At 31.5% G+C, this 16192-nt stretch overlaps 1 protein-coding gene across 1 annotated transcript; it reads right to left on the bottom strand.

The window, feature by feature from the left end:
• Positions 1-401: 401 nt before the first annotated feature.
• Positions 402-2477, bottom strand: LOC121216227 (copper transport protein ATX1). Its single transcript, XM_041091649.1, has 3 exons — positions 2041-2477; positions 1598-1673; positions 402-888 (listed from the first exon to the last, which is right to left on the bottom strand). The coding sequence occupies exons 1-3, from the start codon at positions 2047-2049 to the stop codon at positions 608-610; spliced, it is 366 nt and encodes a 121-aa protein (XP_040947583.1). The 5' UTR covers positions 2050-2477; the 3' UTR covers positions 402-607.
• Positions 2478-16192: the final 13715 nt, after the last annotated feature.

Here is a 16192-nt window from a genome sequence, read left to right as displayed (position 1 = left end):
TTTTAAGTTGGAGAGCCTAATAAATCATTATAACTACAATAAATAATTGTCTATACAAATTTAAATTTAAAATTAGAAAATAAATTTAGTTTATTAAGGTGAAAAATTAATACTCCCATCACCTAACGTAGATCATCCATGTAAGAGATTTTCCTCTTTGGCTAAAATCTTTTTTATTTTTATATTAATTTATCTTAAAACCAATTCAAAAGTTAAATTATTTCGTAGTCCAGCTCTTTGACCCCAGTTTTATGGAGGAAGAACTTTGATCTACCATTAATTATTTAGATTTTTCTCTTTTTTTTTTTGGGGGGGGGGGGGGTTCAAGTATATAAAATGATACTTTGAGGTGACTGTTAAGGGATGGAATATTAGTTGCCAAAAACAAGTGATCTCCATGATAAAAAGAAAATCAAGCGGAAATGTTCATTTCATGCTATTGCTGATACAATAAACAAGCCAATCCAGTATGTTTTAGCCTAGAAAGCACAGTGACATGCACCCCACACCTTATTTTAGCTTCCATGTTAAAGGGAAGTATACATACTCTACAATCCATGTAAACTGCATTAAGTTTACCATTCCATGAATCAAACTGGGGAACAGATTAAGCTGCAGCAACAGCTTCCGTGGGCTTTGCCTCGGGTTCTGTTGGTTTCGCCTCAGTTTCGGCTGGCTTCACCTTGGTTTCGGCTGGATTCGCCTCGGTTTCGGCTGGCTGCACCTCGGATTCGGCTGGCTTCGCCTCGGATTCAGCCAAAGCTTCTGCTTCCCAAAAGGCAGTCTTCTTTCCGGTCTTTGACACGGTCTGCAGCACAGCATCAGGCTGGACGTTGCCCTTCACAGTCACTTTCTGTTGCTCCAAATCTACTTCATATGATTCCACACCTGAAAAGTATATCATAACAGTTAAGTAATCAAATCAGAAAAAATAAATTACAGCATCATTGTTAAGGCAAATAATTTTATTATAGATTTTGATTATAATTTTTGTTTTTGACACAATAACTAAAACTACCTATAGCCCCTCCCCAACCCATAAATAGAATGATAATGCGTTTTAACACACTCGAACCCACATACTCTTATATTGTTAAAAATGCCCATGCTAATCGAACTAAGATTCAATCGACAGATATAATTTTTAAATGAAGTTATCTATGCAAGGATACTTTATTCGCTAACAGAAAGATTCATCTATCTGATATCTATGTAAAGAACTTTTTTCTTAGTGATTTTTATTATTCTGTTTGGAGTGTTGAGACATGTATTGTATATTGTAGGCATATTAAAGCTTGCGAAAAATGTTCTACATCCCTCAAGTCCTTATTTACTTCATATCTAGTCAAGTTAACTAATCATGGGTGTAATGATAAATGATTTGCGTTTCCTTCGAAAGTAGAGTACAGACCTAGACAACCCTTCCCCTCCCCTACCCTATTGACTTGAAAAAGAAAATACTACCTAGGTGAGTCGTCCCATAAATATGAAAGATAATTTTAGATGAGATATAGTAATATGGTTTTAAAACTTTTGAGTTAAAGATAATTTTAGAGGAGCAAAGGTGATAATTGAAAATGCAAGGGTTAGAACAGACCTTCCATTTTCCCCAGAACTCTCTTCACGGCTCCAACACATCCTTGGCATGACATGCCAACCTTGAGCACAACAGTCTGCAATAAACAAATGAACACCTTGTTAATTAACAACGCTGATCCACAACAAAATTAGATCGGATTCAGGGAAATATAAACATGTCAATGTTCATCTCCAAAGTATCGACACAAGATGATCACTCAAATTCTTTTTCTTTTTTTGTTAAAAAAGCAATTTGGTAATCATTTTCCTTTTAATCTTTGAAACCAAAATTCGATATAATTGTAGGAACTTGGAATTGAACCCTAGCAAAGTCAAAAGGGAAACAACAAAGATCAATCAAAAGATTAATTCACAGAAACAAGAAGAATTTTGACCCAGAAAACATTCCAAACATATATAAATAAACAGAAATCTTTAAAGATGGAGCCAAGAAGAAGTAACCTGAGACATGGCTTTTGTTTTGCTTTGGGAAAAGAGAAAAAAATCTGAGGGAAGAGGAAGAAGAGGATATTGATTGGCGTTAGTATGAAGCAGAGGTGGTGGAAGGAATCGAAATTTATAGAAGAATTATTGGTAGTGGCCTTCTACGTCAGGTCCAAACCACGCGCTTAATTTTCTTCTTGCCGTTAATTAAGCATTCATGTTGTTAAAAAAAAATCTTGGGTATTTATGTATAGGATTTGCTCCTCTGATCCACCCTCGAATCAAAAATGTTTAGGTGATAAAAGGATAATTTTGTTGTCTTCTCTTCTTATATTTGGTTCTACTTGGAATGCTAAGGGTTAATAAATCATTAATCTTACGAGCATAAGATTTCACGAGTCTGAATCAATAGGATTACATGTCTGACATGGATAAGATAATTATCATTCATACATCACATATATCAGTTCCCCATATATGGCAAGCTATATCTACGAGGACCAGGCACTGATAGGTCGACTAAATTTTAGCGAGTCCAAAATCAATATATGAGGGACACGTGGCATTGAAAGCTTACTAACATTGAAAAAAGAAGCCAATACACTCTTTCCTGTATAACTATCAAGTATCTCTCTCTCTTTCCTCTCCATTCCTCAATTAGTACCCACATTCTGATTATCTCATGCTTCTTATGGCTCTTCACCATCGACTGAACTGCCATAGATTACCTTATTAGGAAATTAGCTTTTCAAAATTTTCCACCTTTTCAAGTCACATACTTATTAAAGTACTTTGCCTTCTTATGCACTAAGCTTTTCAAAGCTTTCAACCTTCTTTGCTTAGGTACTTCTTAAAGTACATTATCTTCTTAAGCACTTATCTTTTCAAAGCTTTCAACCTTCTTGAGTTGCATATTTCTTGAAGTACTTTACCTTCTCAGACACTTAACTTTTCAAAGTTCTCAACCTTATCAAGTTGTGAACTTCTTAAAGTATTTCGCCTTATTAGGGTTTTAGCTTTTCAAAACTTTCAACCTTCTTAGTTTCCATACTTTTTAAAGTACCTTGCCTCCACAAGCACTAAACATTTTCACACGTCCTTAATCACATTGGAAACTTAACTTGTTGCATGATTTTCCATGTTCTCACATCACTACTCTAACCCCTTCTCTTGCTCTAAAATTTTTCTCACATTAACAACAAGCTTGAGTTGCGAGGAAGCCTTGAAGATTTCCACTTTGCAGCCTTGTGCCTCCTCCATCCACTTTGTTACTTTAGTAGCATTCTTGCCAAAGGATATCCAAAGGGTCCTTTTCTTTAGCTTTAAAGCTTCTTTTTCCTTCATGAGAGCGCTCATTTGGTCAAGGTCATGCCATAAGTGGTTGTACACCTTATTCACCATCAAGCTTAATTTCTCCAGATGGATAAATAGGACCTATCAAACTTATTAGTGTCTTTTATCTCACACGTTGCTTATTGCTCTAGAGTATCGCGTGATAACAGATGAACCATACTATCCTTCCCTATAATGATCCAAATGTTTTTTTGTGTAAAAAAATCAATTTTGTGTCAAATTTAGTAATCTAAGTCATTCTAGCTTGGAGTAGTGGAAATATCAACTTCTATAGCCCTTTTTTGTTTAAGTATTAGACCCTTACTCATCCAACAATGCTAAGATCTTGCGCCAATGAAACCCACAGAATGTGATTCCTACAAAAGAATACAATAAAGATGACTATATCAAATTGTAATCTACATATTGCAATATCCAATCCTTAATGATCCCTTAATAGTAACAACAGTTGAAGAACCCACACCTTTTACTAGTGTGGCATATGTCAACTTCTGTTACACATAATTATTATTTTCTTAGTATAAGTCATATTATCCATCAGTGAAAAGAACACTTCTAAGAACACTAGCTTGAGATTAGCAAGCCTCATCATTTTGAGGGGATGCCAATGGAAACAACAGAAGCTACTAAGCTAATCACTTTATGCTTCTTCAAAATCTTTAGAAGGCCAAGGTCAACTACCTTACAACGACTCTTTTTTCATTAGTGTCAAAAAACTCGATTCAAGGTTTTATTCTTGAAAACGAGTTGTTTAAAATATCAAATTGAGAAGTTAGTAAGTAGAATGTGAAATTAATAAATAAAATCGAATAGTAATTAAATAAATTAAGTTGTTTTATAAGTAATTCAGGGACTAAATTATAAGGTAAGTATAATAAAGGAGTTAATTGAGGTTTTGTGCATGTCATTGTTTAGTAATTGTTTCATGTCCTTGAAAGTAATTAAACCATGTTTAAAATAAGTTAATGGCTCGAGATGGTCTAAGCCATTGTTACCCACTAAGTTTAGTAAGGATTAATAAAGACCATTGATTGAAAATAAATTAGTTTAAGTAATTATGACTAATGGATAAAAGATGGTGGGATGAAAGAGAAAATCATCTTCCTCCCTTAGCATTGCTTTCTATAGCTATTGAAAAAGAAAGAAAACTCAAAGCTTTCTTATTCACATTCGGCCAACAATTTGATAAAGTAAATATGTGTATCTTCCTTGGAGTTTTGTGAATTCATAATCCTCTCAAACTAGCATGTCTTACCATGTGTTAGAATTCCAAATTATTAAGTTAAATTCTTCACATTCGGCCAACAAATTGATAAGGTAAATATGTGTATTTTCCTTGGATTTTTTTTAATTCATAATCATCTCAAACTAGCATGTCTTACCCATGTGTTAGAATTCCAAATTATTAAGTTAAATTCAAGTTACCATTAAAATGATTTAGTGAAATTAAGCTTAATTTTGATGAGATTTTGAAGTATGAGTTTTGAGTATGTTAGGACTAAGTTAAAAAGTAGTAAAATATGTTGGAATTGATTAGAAAATTCAATTAAGCTATGTAGTTGATTTACAACATTAGGAATCAAATTGAATACGTTGAAAGTTGTTAGAAAATTATGTCATGAATTGAAAGCTAGAGGTCCCTAGTAGAGAAATATGAAATCGATTTTCAATCCAATAAAGTAAATAAAAAATTTATGAGCATTTCAGATATTAAGGCTTATAAGGACTAAAATGGTTATATTGAGTTGATTTGTGTTTGAACTATATGATTAATGAGTTTTTGTATTCAAATTTAATTTTATAGCCAAAGACGATGTAGAACCATCTCAAGATAAAGGGAAAGCCAAAGTCATTGACGAAAAGTTGTTTCTAGTTTGTGCTACTATAATTCATTTTCAATAAGTCGTTCATAAATTAGCTAGTTGTATAAATGAATATGAAATAAAATTTTACGTAATCATATCTATCCTAAATTTATGAAATGATGAATTAGATATTGAAGTTGCCGAATCAAAGTATGAATAATTGACTTATGCTATAAATACTTTAAAATATACATGATTAATGTATATAAATATTGAGAAGTTGATACTATGATGATATTCATTACAATGATGATTATGATGTTAATGCCCCATTAAAAGATCTTAACCGTGGTCCAGGTATAGTTGGTTGTCATAGAGTCACTGTTATCAATGGTTTATTAGCCCCAATTCCCATAGGGTTGTGGATAAATACTAAAAGTCATCATTGTCGGGAAACCCAAGATGACAAAATAAAACAGTACAGACAAACAGTAAAAGCCATCATTGTTGAGCAACCCGGGATGACAGAATAAAATAGTCTCAATTCCTAGAAGGCCGTGACTTACTCGTCATATAGATCTAAGTATTTATTCTAATGTCTATCTTCGGTTGATAAAGGTCGGAAAGTGTAAGTAATGAAAAAGACATTTAGTAGTATATTGAATCATTGAGTATGTGATGATATAAAATTATGAAATATTAAGACAAGTATTGAATTGCAAAGTTTGGGAATGATATGATTCTTGATTTTGTGATAAATTAAAACAAGTAGTTAATGTTATATTTATGTATTTTCTTTAATTTGGTTTTAATATATTGAACTTGAATTATATTAGCACCACCGAGTATTCAATACTCAATGTAAGATTATGTTTATTTTTGTGCACAGGTCTCAAACAAGGATTTTCGTAGATTGAAAGTGTTCAAGCATCCATTCTCAACAACCCATACCGAGAATCATTTTGCTACCTCTTTTGTATATATTTATGTGTTTGTGTTGAAATGACATGTACCTAGGTTGTTTTGGGCATGATGTTTAAGTTAACATTTTGGTATATTTGATACTTAGCATATAACATTTTATCAAGGTGAATTTCATTCTTTGATTAATAGATAATTATGATAGATTATATGTGTTTGAATATGTGAATTACTTAGTTAGATATTGATGCATTGATGGTTACGATTTGATGATGTTTGGTTGTGCTTGTATGTGTTAAATTGATAATCTTACATTGAGTTAATGTTTAGGTGTGTTCAAGGTATATTTTAGTATGGTTTTAACACTTAAAAATGTGCATTTAGGGTCAATTTTTCATTAAGTCTTGAGATAGTATGAACGTGTCTCAAGACCATAAGAACAAAATTTACCTTATTCCTATCTATACATGTTTCAATTAACCAATCTAATGGATGTGCCATATTAACATATTAGCAATATTGATGTTCACATTTCCACTAAATTCATAACATATGGCTATGTTAACATATCATTTTCAAATCGAATTGATTGATTTGTCATGTTTTCACATCGGCCTTTAAGCTCGTATATCTGGTTCGCATTATCTTTCACATACTATCGATGTTTGTATATCATAATTCATCTTGTATCACCAATTCAAAATATCAATCCATTTTATTTGTCATATCAATTTTACATTTTATATCGCTATTAACCTAACTCGAACTCGAACGGATACACAAATCCCACCCAACATGCCAATTTGGCACCCAATGCCTCATCAGAACGTCCGAAGTAAATATATTGTGCCCAGAGCTCATCAGTATAACCAAAGTAAATATTGTGTACATCACTCATTGGAATGTTCGAAGGAAAATGCGCCCAACGTTCATCAACATATAGTCGAAGTAACCCGTACTCAATTTATCTTGTGGCATGCCAGCTCTATCCGACTCTACTCGAATAGTTAATAGTGTAATCAATTTTCCAATTCCATCGTATAGTTCAATTCACATTACATCATTCTCAATTCATCATCTATTTCTCTATTTTAACATATCATATAACATGCTTCAACCCAATTCCATATCCAATAACATATATCAATTCATTCATACAGGTTCTATTCTATTCAATTTAATCCACTATCTCGATATTCAATCTCAAACATAGCAATTCAATTTAAAAAATCATTGTTAACTCACCTAAATGTCATATTATGCAAAATATCACAAATATGCAACAATTAAATTGATCTCGAATCATAGAAATACAAATTGAAAACTCGCGTCACTTTGCGTCGGCTCTTACCTTTCCTTTCCCTCTTGATAACCTTGCATTGTCTTTAGCTACGAATAATAATTCAACAGTAACACAATATCAAATTCCATATCAAATCACATTCAAATCCAAAGTCATACACATTTTGTAATTTATTTAATTTAGTCCCTAAACACAAGACAAGCATAACTTTTATTCTAGGGCTTCGGATTAAAATATGATTTCACATATGTTCATTAGGGACCTCCTAATTTCTATTTCTACTGAAATTTCATAATAATTTTTCATTTTATTCAATTTGGTCCCTAATGTTTGAAATTGATAATTAAGCTTTATAATTTAGTCATTTTCTTAAACTAAGCTTAATTTCTATCAATTTCACACTTAATTCTTCAAGAAATTTGTTGGGAAATGTGCCCATATTGTAGTAAACACATAATTTTCTTCTATGTATTTGAACGATGGATAAATAAATAAAGTTAATTTCACATTTCACTATTATATTTTTTGTATTTCTATCTTTCATGTTTTGCATACATAGCAAAATTGATATAAGGAAATATTAGCTCATTGATTATCTAAGTTCAAACTGATGATAAGTGACATTGTAAGAATGTCTATATTTCGAGAAAGACAAGTTACTTCAGTAGATAATCTAAATAAGTCCATAATCTCGTAAAAGAATTAAAGTGAGCATTTGATTCAAATACATAGAAGGACTATTATATCGTATACAATTTCAATTAGGGAGATGACTAGTCTTGGCTCTCGGAGCAATTGACTCCATAAGTAGAGACATAGATGTACTCATTGGAACAATGATACATTGGAAATAATACATTGGACTAAACCCAAGTTGAATTAGTTTTGAATGCGTTTGTAAATTAATTTACTTGTGATGTTCATGGTGTGACTTACCTAAATCCTGAGTTAGACATTAACCATGTTTATGTAACTCATGTGCTTTGATATAAATAGAGGCTTATTCTCTAAAAATGATCGAGTCAATAGCCGGTATGTTGGGTACATGACTTGTGTATGGCATGACTTTACTAGCAACAATGGAATTCATAGCTCGATTAAAGAGTTAACGATATCCTCTCATTGACATTGTGTGGATTGATAACTATGAAACATGATCACTGGTTGTTTGTTCTCAAAAGTGCAATTTATCACAACCATTAGTTGATAGTGATCATATTAATCATTAAAAAGACACAATATTAACAATGAGATAAAATAGGGTTGTATTGAGTGAATGAATTTCACTCAAAGGAATGGAGGATATCATATGAGGGTAACACACACATGACGAAGTCATTGGATAGAGTAGTTGGATGAATTACTTTCGTAAAGAGTATACAATAAGGAGTTTTCAATCATGGTACTTCTTGTGGACTGACTCCATGATAAAGTAAATTACAAATTATCGAAATGATGCTTCTAGACATAATTGCAATTACTTGAGCCTAATTGTATATGTTCGATTGGTCTCTCCACTAGCTCAACAAAAATTTGATCGAATTGCATTTGAATTAAAAGAAAATCCTACAATTTTAGAAACAATTTAATTGATTCGATTTATTCAATGTGAAATTAAATTAGACGGTTGTGAGAATTGTTCAACTAGAGAATTTTATTAAAGAATTTTCTTGAAAAATTAATTTAGAAAATCTTAGTGATTTTTGAGAAAATTAATTTTGATTAGGTAAAATTAAATTAGTCAAATAAATTAAAATAAATATGATATTTTTTAAAATAAATTTTCAAGTCAGACAATTGGCCCAATGGGTAATTGAACTTCAAACCCGATATCGAAAATTGAACTCGATAACCAAAACCTAAGATCGAGACCCAAAATTGGTTGAACCAACCTGGTGTATGAAATTGGGTTGACGGTCCAACCAGTGGCTAAACTGAACCGATTAGACCATCATTAGCTCGAATTGAACCGACTGCCAGACCAACCAGGCATGCAAATGCCTAGCCAATGATGCCTCGGCCATGACAGCAAGCTGTTCAAACACCTTGTTGGGGGGTTTCAACCAACCTCATCGATAATATTGGGCCAAGCATGTGAACACTTAGTCGAGGGATGCTGCATCTCATGTGGCTAGCCGTGCGAACTACCGGCCTTGGCAAGCACTTGCCAATCAAGGAAAGGGGGAGGTTGGGCATAGGGCCAGCTGTTTGAATGGCCAACCCCACCCCAACCACGACACCGACGGTCTTGCGAGGTGGTGCGTCGAAAGGGCCTGAAGCATTTGGGCAAAACAGCGACGGTTCGGGGTGCCAAGAGGAAGTTGCGTTGGCAATGGCACCACCGGGCACGGCGGCTATGACTGTGGCAATCCAGCAGTCGATCGATGGTCGACAGCGGCAGTTCTTCGGTGGTAGAGTAATGGGAAAATTAGACTCCTAGTGAGACTTTACCAAGTAACTTGATTTCAAATTAACTTTTCCAAAGATAATATTGTTTTAATGAAGTTAATATTAAATTAAATTTGATAGTTATCTAGATAATATTTTATTAATTTAATATTAATATGATTAATTTTAATCCTAGTTGAGCTCTCCCTAAACTCTACCTATATAAAGAGCATGAGTCATTTTTCTCATACAGTTGAATTCAAAAAAAAAATTATAGAGAGAATTCTTTGAAGAAATTATTTTAGAAAATTTCTAAATATATTCTTATTATTTATAACTTGACCCCAAAAGTTTAGAGAAATTATGCAATTTCCCCACTAGTAATTTTTTGAATTTTTTTATTCCAAGTGAGTCCACATTTGATAGACGTAAACTTGAGGATAGCGGAGAAGACTACTCGGTTGAAGTGTTCATCTTAGATGAATCATAAAGGTACGATTTTGATAAAGTGTTCATTACTTCAGATAACACAACCAAGTTCTTATTTTTGGAAAAAAATTAAAACTATGATTTTCCTTTAAAATTATTTTCTGCTGTGTTTTCCAAACCTGATCTTTCAACAAAATCAACAACGGAAACTTTATAAAACTTTAACAGTTTTACAAATTGGTACATGAGCTAGCTAAATCAAGCTCTCATGACCTCAAATCTATAAAATTACAAGAAAATGACTTGATTGCACTTACCAAATTAATGGTCGAATGCTTGAACCCTAAAACTTTTTTTTTCTTTTGCTCTTTGGTTTTCACGGCTTGGGGAAGTAGATGATAACATCTTCCACTAAGGTTTGGCTTTTATATTATGATTAGTTTATTAATTAATCTTAATTAATCAAATTTAATTAACTTTAATCATGTTTAAGCTTAATATATGGCATCCAATATCTTTATCCACTATCAACTATTTAAAAGTGGTTTATTAATCATTTTGGTTATTTGCTATTTAAGTCCGCAAGTCTTTTTTTAATTAAAAAGCTATAGCGATTCAACTTTTACAATTTAGTCCCTAAGCCTTAATTAACTATTATTTCGCCTAAATTACATATCTAAATTTCAATTCATCTATACACTAACTCTGTAAATATCTCTATTAAATATTTAAGAACTCGATTTAAGGAAATAGTATTCCAAAATCGAATTCTAACACCACTGAAAATTGGGTCATAACAATTGATGAAAGAGAGATAGGTGCTCAAGAATTGTAAAAATAAAATTTCCTTAAAAAATGGCATAAGCCCTCTATTTATAGAAGAATACATGGGCTATGAAAATGATAGAAAATTAGAGAAAAATGCCCTAAAACTAATGTAAATATTGCTAATGAAAAAAATACCACGTTTAAATTAGCAATTACACTCATTAAAGACATTGTTTCAAATTTATGAAATTACCACTAAAGTACTCATTGAACCCTACTATTGATATTCCAATCTACAACAATTTATAAATGGCACCCGATCGCCTTAACATCATATCCTCAAAGAAGTGCACTTTATAAACTTCTCTTTTATTAAGGTAGACAATTGTTATACTCCTACGACTGGGTACCTCTTACACCTCTTATATATGAGCACCCCACACCATTATGAAAAGAGCATTACCACGATGCCCCTAAGGACAACCATCTCATCTGATCCAATCTCATTAATATTTTGATAAGTTATAAAAGTAATATATTTTAATCTCATTCTTAATGCGTTTTTGGACAATTAATTATGCAAATTAGTGAATTTGGTGCTCCGAATCCTTTAAATTCATGTTTCTATACTTAGGAGAGCATTTGAGAGCGAAAGGAGCTAAAAACAAGCCAAAATCGGACAAATAGAGCTATTTTTAGGAGCCTCATGGCCTGGGCATTTCCACACGGATTGGACACACGCCCATGTGCCAGCCAGTGCCGATATCGTACCCTGCTTCCCAAATATGTGGAAAAACTCAATTTTTAGGCTTTTTGAGCATTCTAAAGTCTATAAATGTCCATTAGAAGAAGACATAAAGGGGCAACCAGAGAAGATCGAAGAAAAGACTCGAAGAACACCATCAGAATCAACTCAGAAGCGGATCTCCATCAAGATCAAAGATCTCCTTTTAATTTCTTTCGAAGTATTGGGTTTCTATATGTCTTGTGGTTATTCTAACTTTGAGATGTTTTCATTCAGGATTATGAACTAATTCCTTAGATATCTAAGGAGAATGAAACCTATGATGAATCATTTTATTTAATTTATGTTTTTACGCGATAAATACTTAATTCTTGTTCTCGATTATGTATGCTTATTTCTTGATTTAATACTTTTGGGATATTAATTCATGTTTAATGTGTTTAATTCAGTGGAGTAAAAGTCTTTGTTTAAGAGTAGATCTAGCATAATTGAGTGGAGTTGCATGCAATCTTAGAAATAGGACGACATAAATCTACCGAATTAGAGTTAAACCTAATAGGGGAATCCATAGATTAAGTTAATACGACGATAAGGGTTTAATTAGAAAGAGATTTCAATTAATCAACATAGAGTTAGTTGTTCTTACTCTAGAAAGAGATATTAACATAATTTAGGGATTTCTACGGATCAAGAAACAACTAAATAAATCGTTTAATTCAGATTCATAATAATAGGTGAAGTCTAGGTGGATTCTTTCCTGGGTATTGTCTATCTCATTGGTTAGTATTCGATTATTTCCTTGATCCATTATCTGTTGCGTTCTTAGTTAAATTAGTTTAGTAAATTTAGATTAAAATACATCACTCCAAATTATCAGCTAAATAATAGAAAAACAGTAATTACTAATGCTTTTAGTCCTCGTAGATACGATATTCTCTACTCACCATAGCTATACTATTGTTCGATAGATATACTTGCATTTGTCATATTTATAGTTAGTTTAGTGACCATCATGTTTCCAACTTCCCAAGCTCACTAACCTGAAAGTAGTCACATTTGGACCATACTCTAATATGGGTTTAGGTTGGACTCGATCAGGGAGACAATTATGAGATAATAGACTCATTTGAAGCCTCATTAAAAAAGAGAGGGACAATAAAGAGATAATATATGTAAATCACCATTTTTAATGGCTTTCCACACCACTTATGGTGTGAACTACTCTTATTTTAACAACTCTACACATCCCTATAATGTGATCCACCATCATCTTATTGTTATACATTTGGTATAACTTAATTATTGTTATAACAATACTAATAAATAATTAAGCATTATTGTCCCCTCTTCTAAGTGAACTACAAAATGGAAAATTTAATGCATTCGGTTTTCTCCATTTTATCAACCATCAATTAGGTACTAATTATTTTTTTTTCTTTCCTTAGAAGCAAAATAAAATATGCTAACTTTTTCAACAATAAAGAGACGTTTGGATTTGGTTAGTTTAGAAGTGAGTGGGCTGGGTTGCCAACTTTGAAGTGTTTCCTTGCACAAAATGCACTAAAAGTACAAAAGTTTCCATTAAAAAGTAGTACACAAGTACTCCCATCTTGTACTACACACTTTGTTCGCAGTACCCATTATGAGTTCTCCTTATTGTTTCAAATGGGTGGGAAAAAAAGATTGGGTTTTAAGCTAATATAATAAATGGATTGGGTTTTAAGCTAATATAAGAAATGTATCTAAGAAAATTAAAAAAAAAAGTGATTGTGATATTAAATAAATATTAATTAGAAATATATATCTATATATAAAGTGCGGACTAAGTTAATATCACAAGTCAACTAGACATCAGTTTAATTATAAAATTATTAAAATATCCTTACTTTAAAGGATAATTAATGTTATTATAAGGAATTTTCATCTTTTTATACTTTTATATAATTTTTAAATAAAATAATTAAAAAAATATTATTTAAAAATTGAACACATTAGCAAACTCGTATAAAAAATTTTATCATTCTATTAATAATCATTTATTAATATAAAATATTTTCGTTCAGTGATAAAATTTAATTTAGTATAATGATACAATTCTTTTAATAGAATACTATTGTTTTCATTCAAAATAAAGTAATAACCGTGTTTCGAAACTACTACATTACGTGCTTGAAAGTAAAAGATAATGTGCCAAAGTTAAGCTAAATGCGTGAAAAAGGTAAGATGAGTGTAATTGCATTTTGTTTCTAAAAGTCTTGCTCCACGCTTTTATCATTGGACTTCCTTTTATGCATTTAGGGTTTTTTTTTATACTTCAATTAAAATTTCAACATTGTTAAAATTAAATTTGAATTTAACCCAAAAAAGAAATTAACAGTTGGAGTTGAGAAATTATTTTATGGACCATTCCCATCACATCATTCATGGTTTCTTTCTAATTGTTTAACGACATTTTAATAATTTTTTCCATGTCATTGACACACAATTTTAGTAATTTTTATCCTGAACCCAGAGTCCAAAATCTTGAATCGCAAACTCCAAACCCTAAACTTAAATATTGAACCATTAACTTGGGTTTAGGGTTCAAGTTTGGATTTAAGATTCAAAATTTAGATTTGGGTTTGAGATTTAGGGTTCAAGGTTCATGATTCTAGGTTTGAGATTTAGGGTTCTGGGTTTGGGATAAATTTTTTTACCAAAATTATATGTTAATGACATAGAATTTTTTTTAATGAAATGTGATTAAATAATTGGAAAGAGATTATGCGTGATGTGGTGGAAAGAGTCCATAAAAAAATTTCGAAAAAGAGAATTATATTAGTTAAAATAAAAGTAAAGAAACTGAAAAATTGGGAAAAAAAAGGAAGGGAAATTTTCATGGTCTATGTCAATACTCAGCAGGGATCTTTAGAATTCAATTCCTGTATCTCTTTCTAAGGGTAATGGCTCATCTAAAGCTAATACCAAAAGATTTGTAATGCTTTTTAGGGATAACGAGGGTCTCTAGGGATACGAGAAGTGCATTATTGGAAATATGGGGAGGTTGAGTGATGTAAGAATGGTGATTGATTAGTTAGTTAGAGACGAAATTAAAGGCGTAAAGGTTAGGATGGTCTTGAGAAATCAACTTTTGATTGAATTTGATGATGAAAGACTTAAGGTTTGTTGGTTCAGACTAACTTGGATGAGATTCAATTACCTAAACAAGACTCGTTTGGGATTTGAACGTTCGATATTCAGAGAGAGGGATTGAATCAGTTAATATGTGAATCGTACTAATTGATTGAATTTGTATAAAAACTAGTTGAATCAGTTTTTACTTTTAAGGATTTATTGGCTTAATAAAGCCTGTAAAACAATTCAATAATCAATTGAGCCCTCAATCGAAAACAACACTCAATTGAGTCCTCAATAAGTAAATATAAACAATCAATTAAGCCCTCGAACCACCAATTTTTGTGTAAACCCTTAATAGTTGTTATCTTTGCCACATGGTGTGCCAAGAGTGTGCCATGTGGCGAAAGGTGATATTTTCTCCTTAAAATTGTTAAAAATATAAAAAAACTGTAAAAAAATTATATATCTTTTTAAAATATAAAAAATAGTAAAATTTAAAATAATTTAACAATAATAGAAAATTATTAAAATATATGAAATCTATATAAAATTACAAAAATTGCAAAAATTGCAAAATAAAAAAGAAATTTATTAAAATTTAATAGCGAAATATAAAAATTATATAAAATTATGAAAAATGTAACCTATTATAATAATTATAAAAATTTTAGGCATAATATAAAAAATAGCCCCTAACGTTTCGTTGTTTGGTCACTTTGGCCTTTCACCTTCTTTTTGGATCACTTTCACACCTAATTTTTTTTTGTGGTCAAATTGGCATGTTTTTAACATAGATGTTGACGTGGCCGTTAGGTGACTAATGGCACTAATTTGGAAAAAAAATTTATTCCACCTAGGTGCCAACGCATTTGACACCCAATTAAAATTACAAATAATTAAAAAAAAGAATTAGATATTCAAAAAAAAAGAGAAGCGCGACTGGTCCTAAAAATACAAAAACTCTTGAATTAGTTAATAAAAGAGAGAGAGAGAGAGAGAGAGCATATAGTGAACCCTAATTCAAGAAAATAAGAAAATTATGCGAAAGAAGATTACCAAAGGTTGTTGTAGAATCACATTTGATTTTGGATGATATATTGGAGTATGTTTTTAAAAGTTTTCACTTTGAAAATATTATGTATGTTATTTTGGTTAATGTTTAAGGTTTTTGAGTTTGGAGATTTTGGTTTAGGTTGTCGAATTTGGGGATTTTGGGTTAGGGGTTTTGATTTTGGGGATTTTCGTTTGGGGTATTCTAATTTTGGGGATTTTTGTTTATTGTTTTCGATTTTTGAGACATTGGTTTAGGGTTTTACTACTAATTAGAAGAGGAATTCCGTG

The sequence above is a fragment of the Gossypium hirsutum genome, chromosome D04, assembly GCF_007990345.1.
Source record: "Gossypium hirsutum isolate 1008001.06 chromosome D04, Gossypium_hirsutum_v2.1, whole genome shotgun sequence".
Lineage (NCBI taxonomy): Eukaryota > Viridiplantae > Streptophyta > Magnoliopsida > Malvales > Malvaceae > Gossypium > Gossypium hirsutum.
This window is presented reverse-complemented; position numbering and strand designations above follow the sequence as displayed.

Excerpts from the sequence above, each read along its gene's own strand:
- LOC121216227 (XM_041091649.1), bottom strand. Across the intron at positions 889-1,597 it reads AGTTCTGGGGAAAATGGAAG|GTGTGGAATCATATGAAGTA; the intron begins GTCTGTTCTAAC and ends TATACTTTTCAG.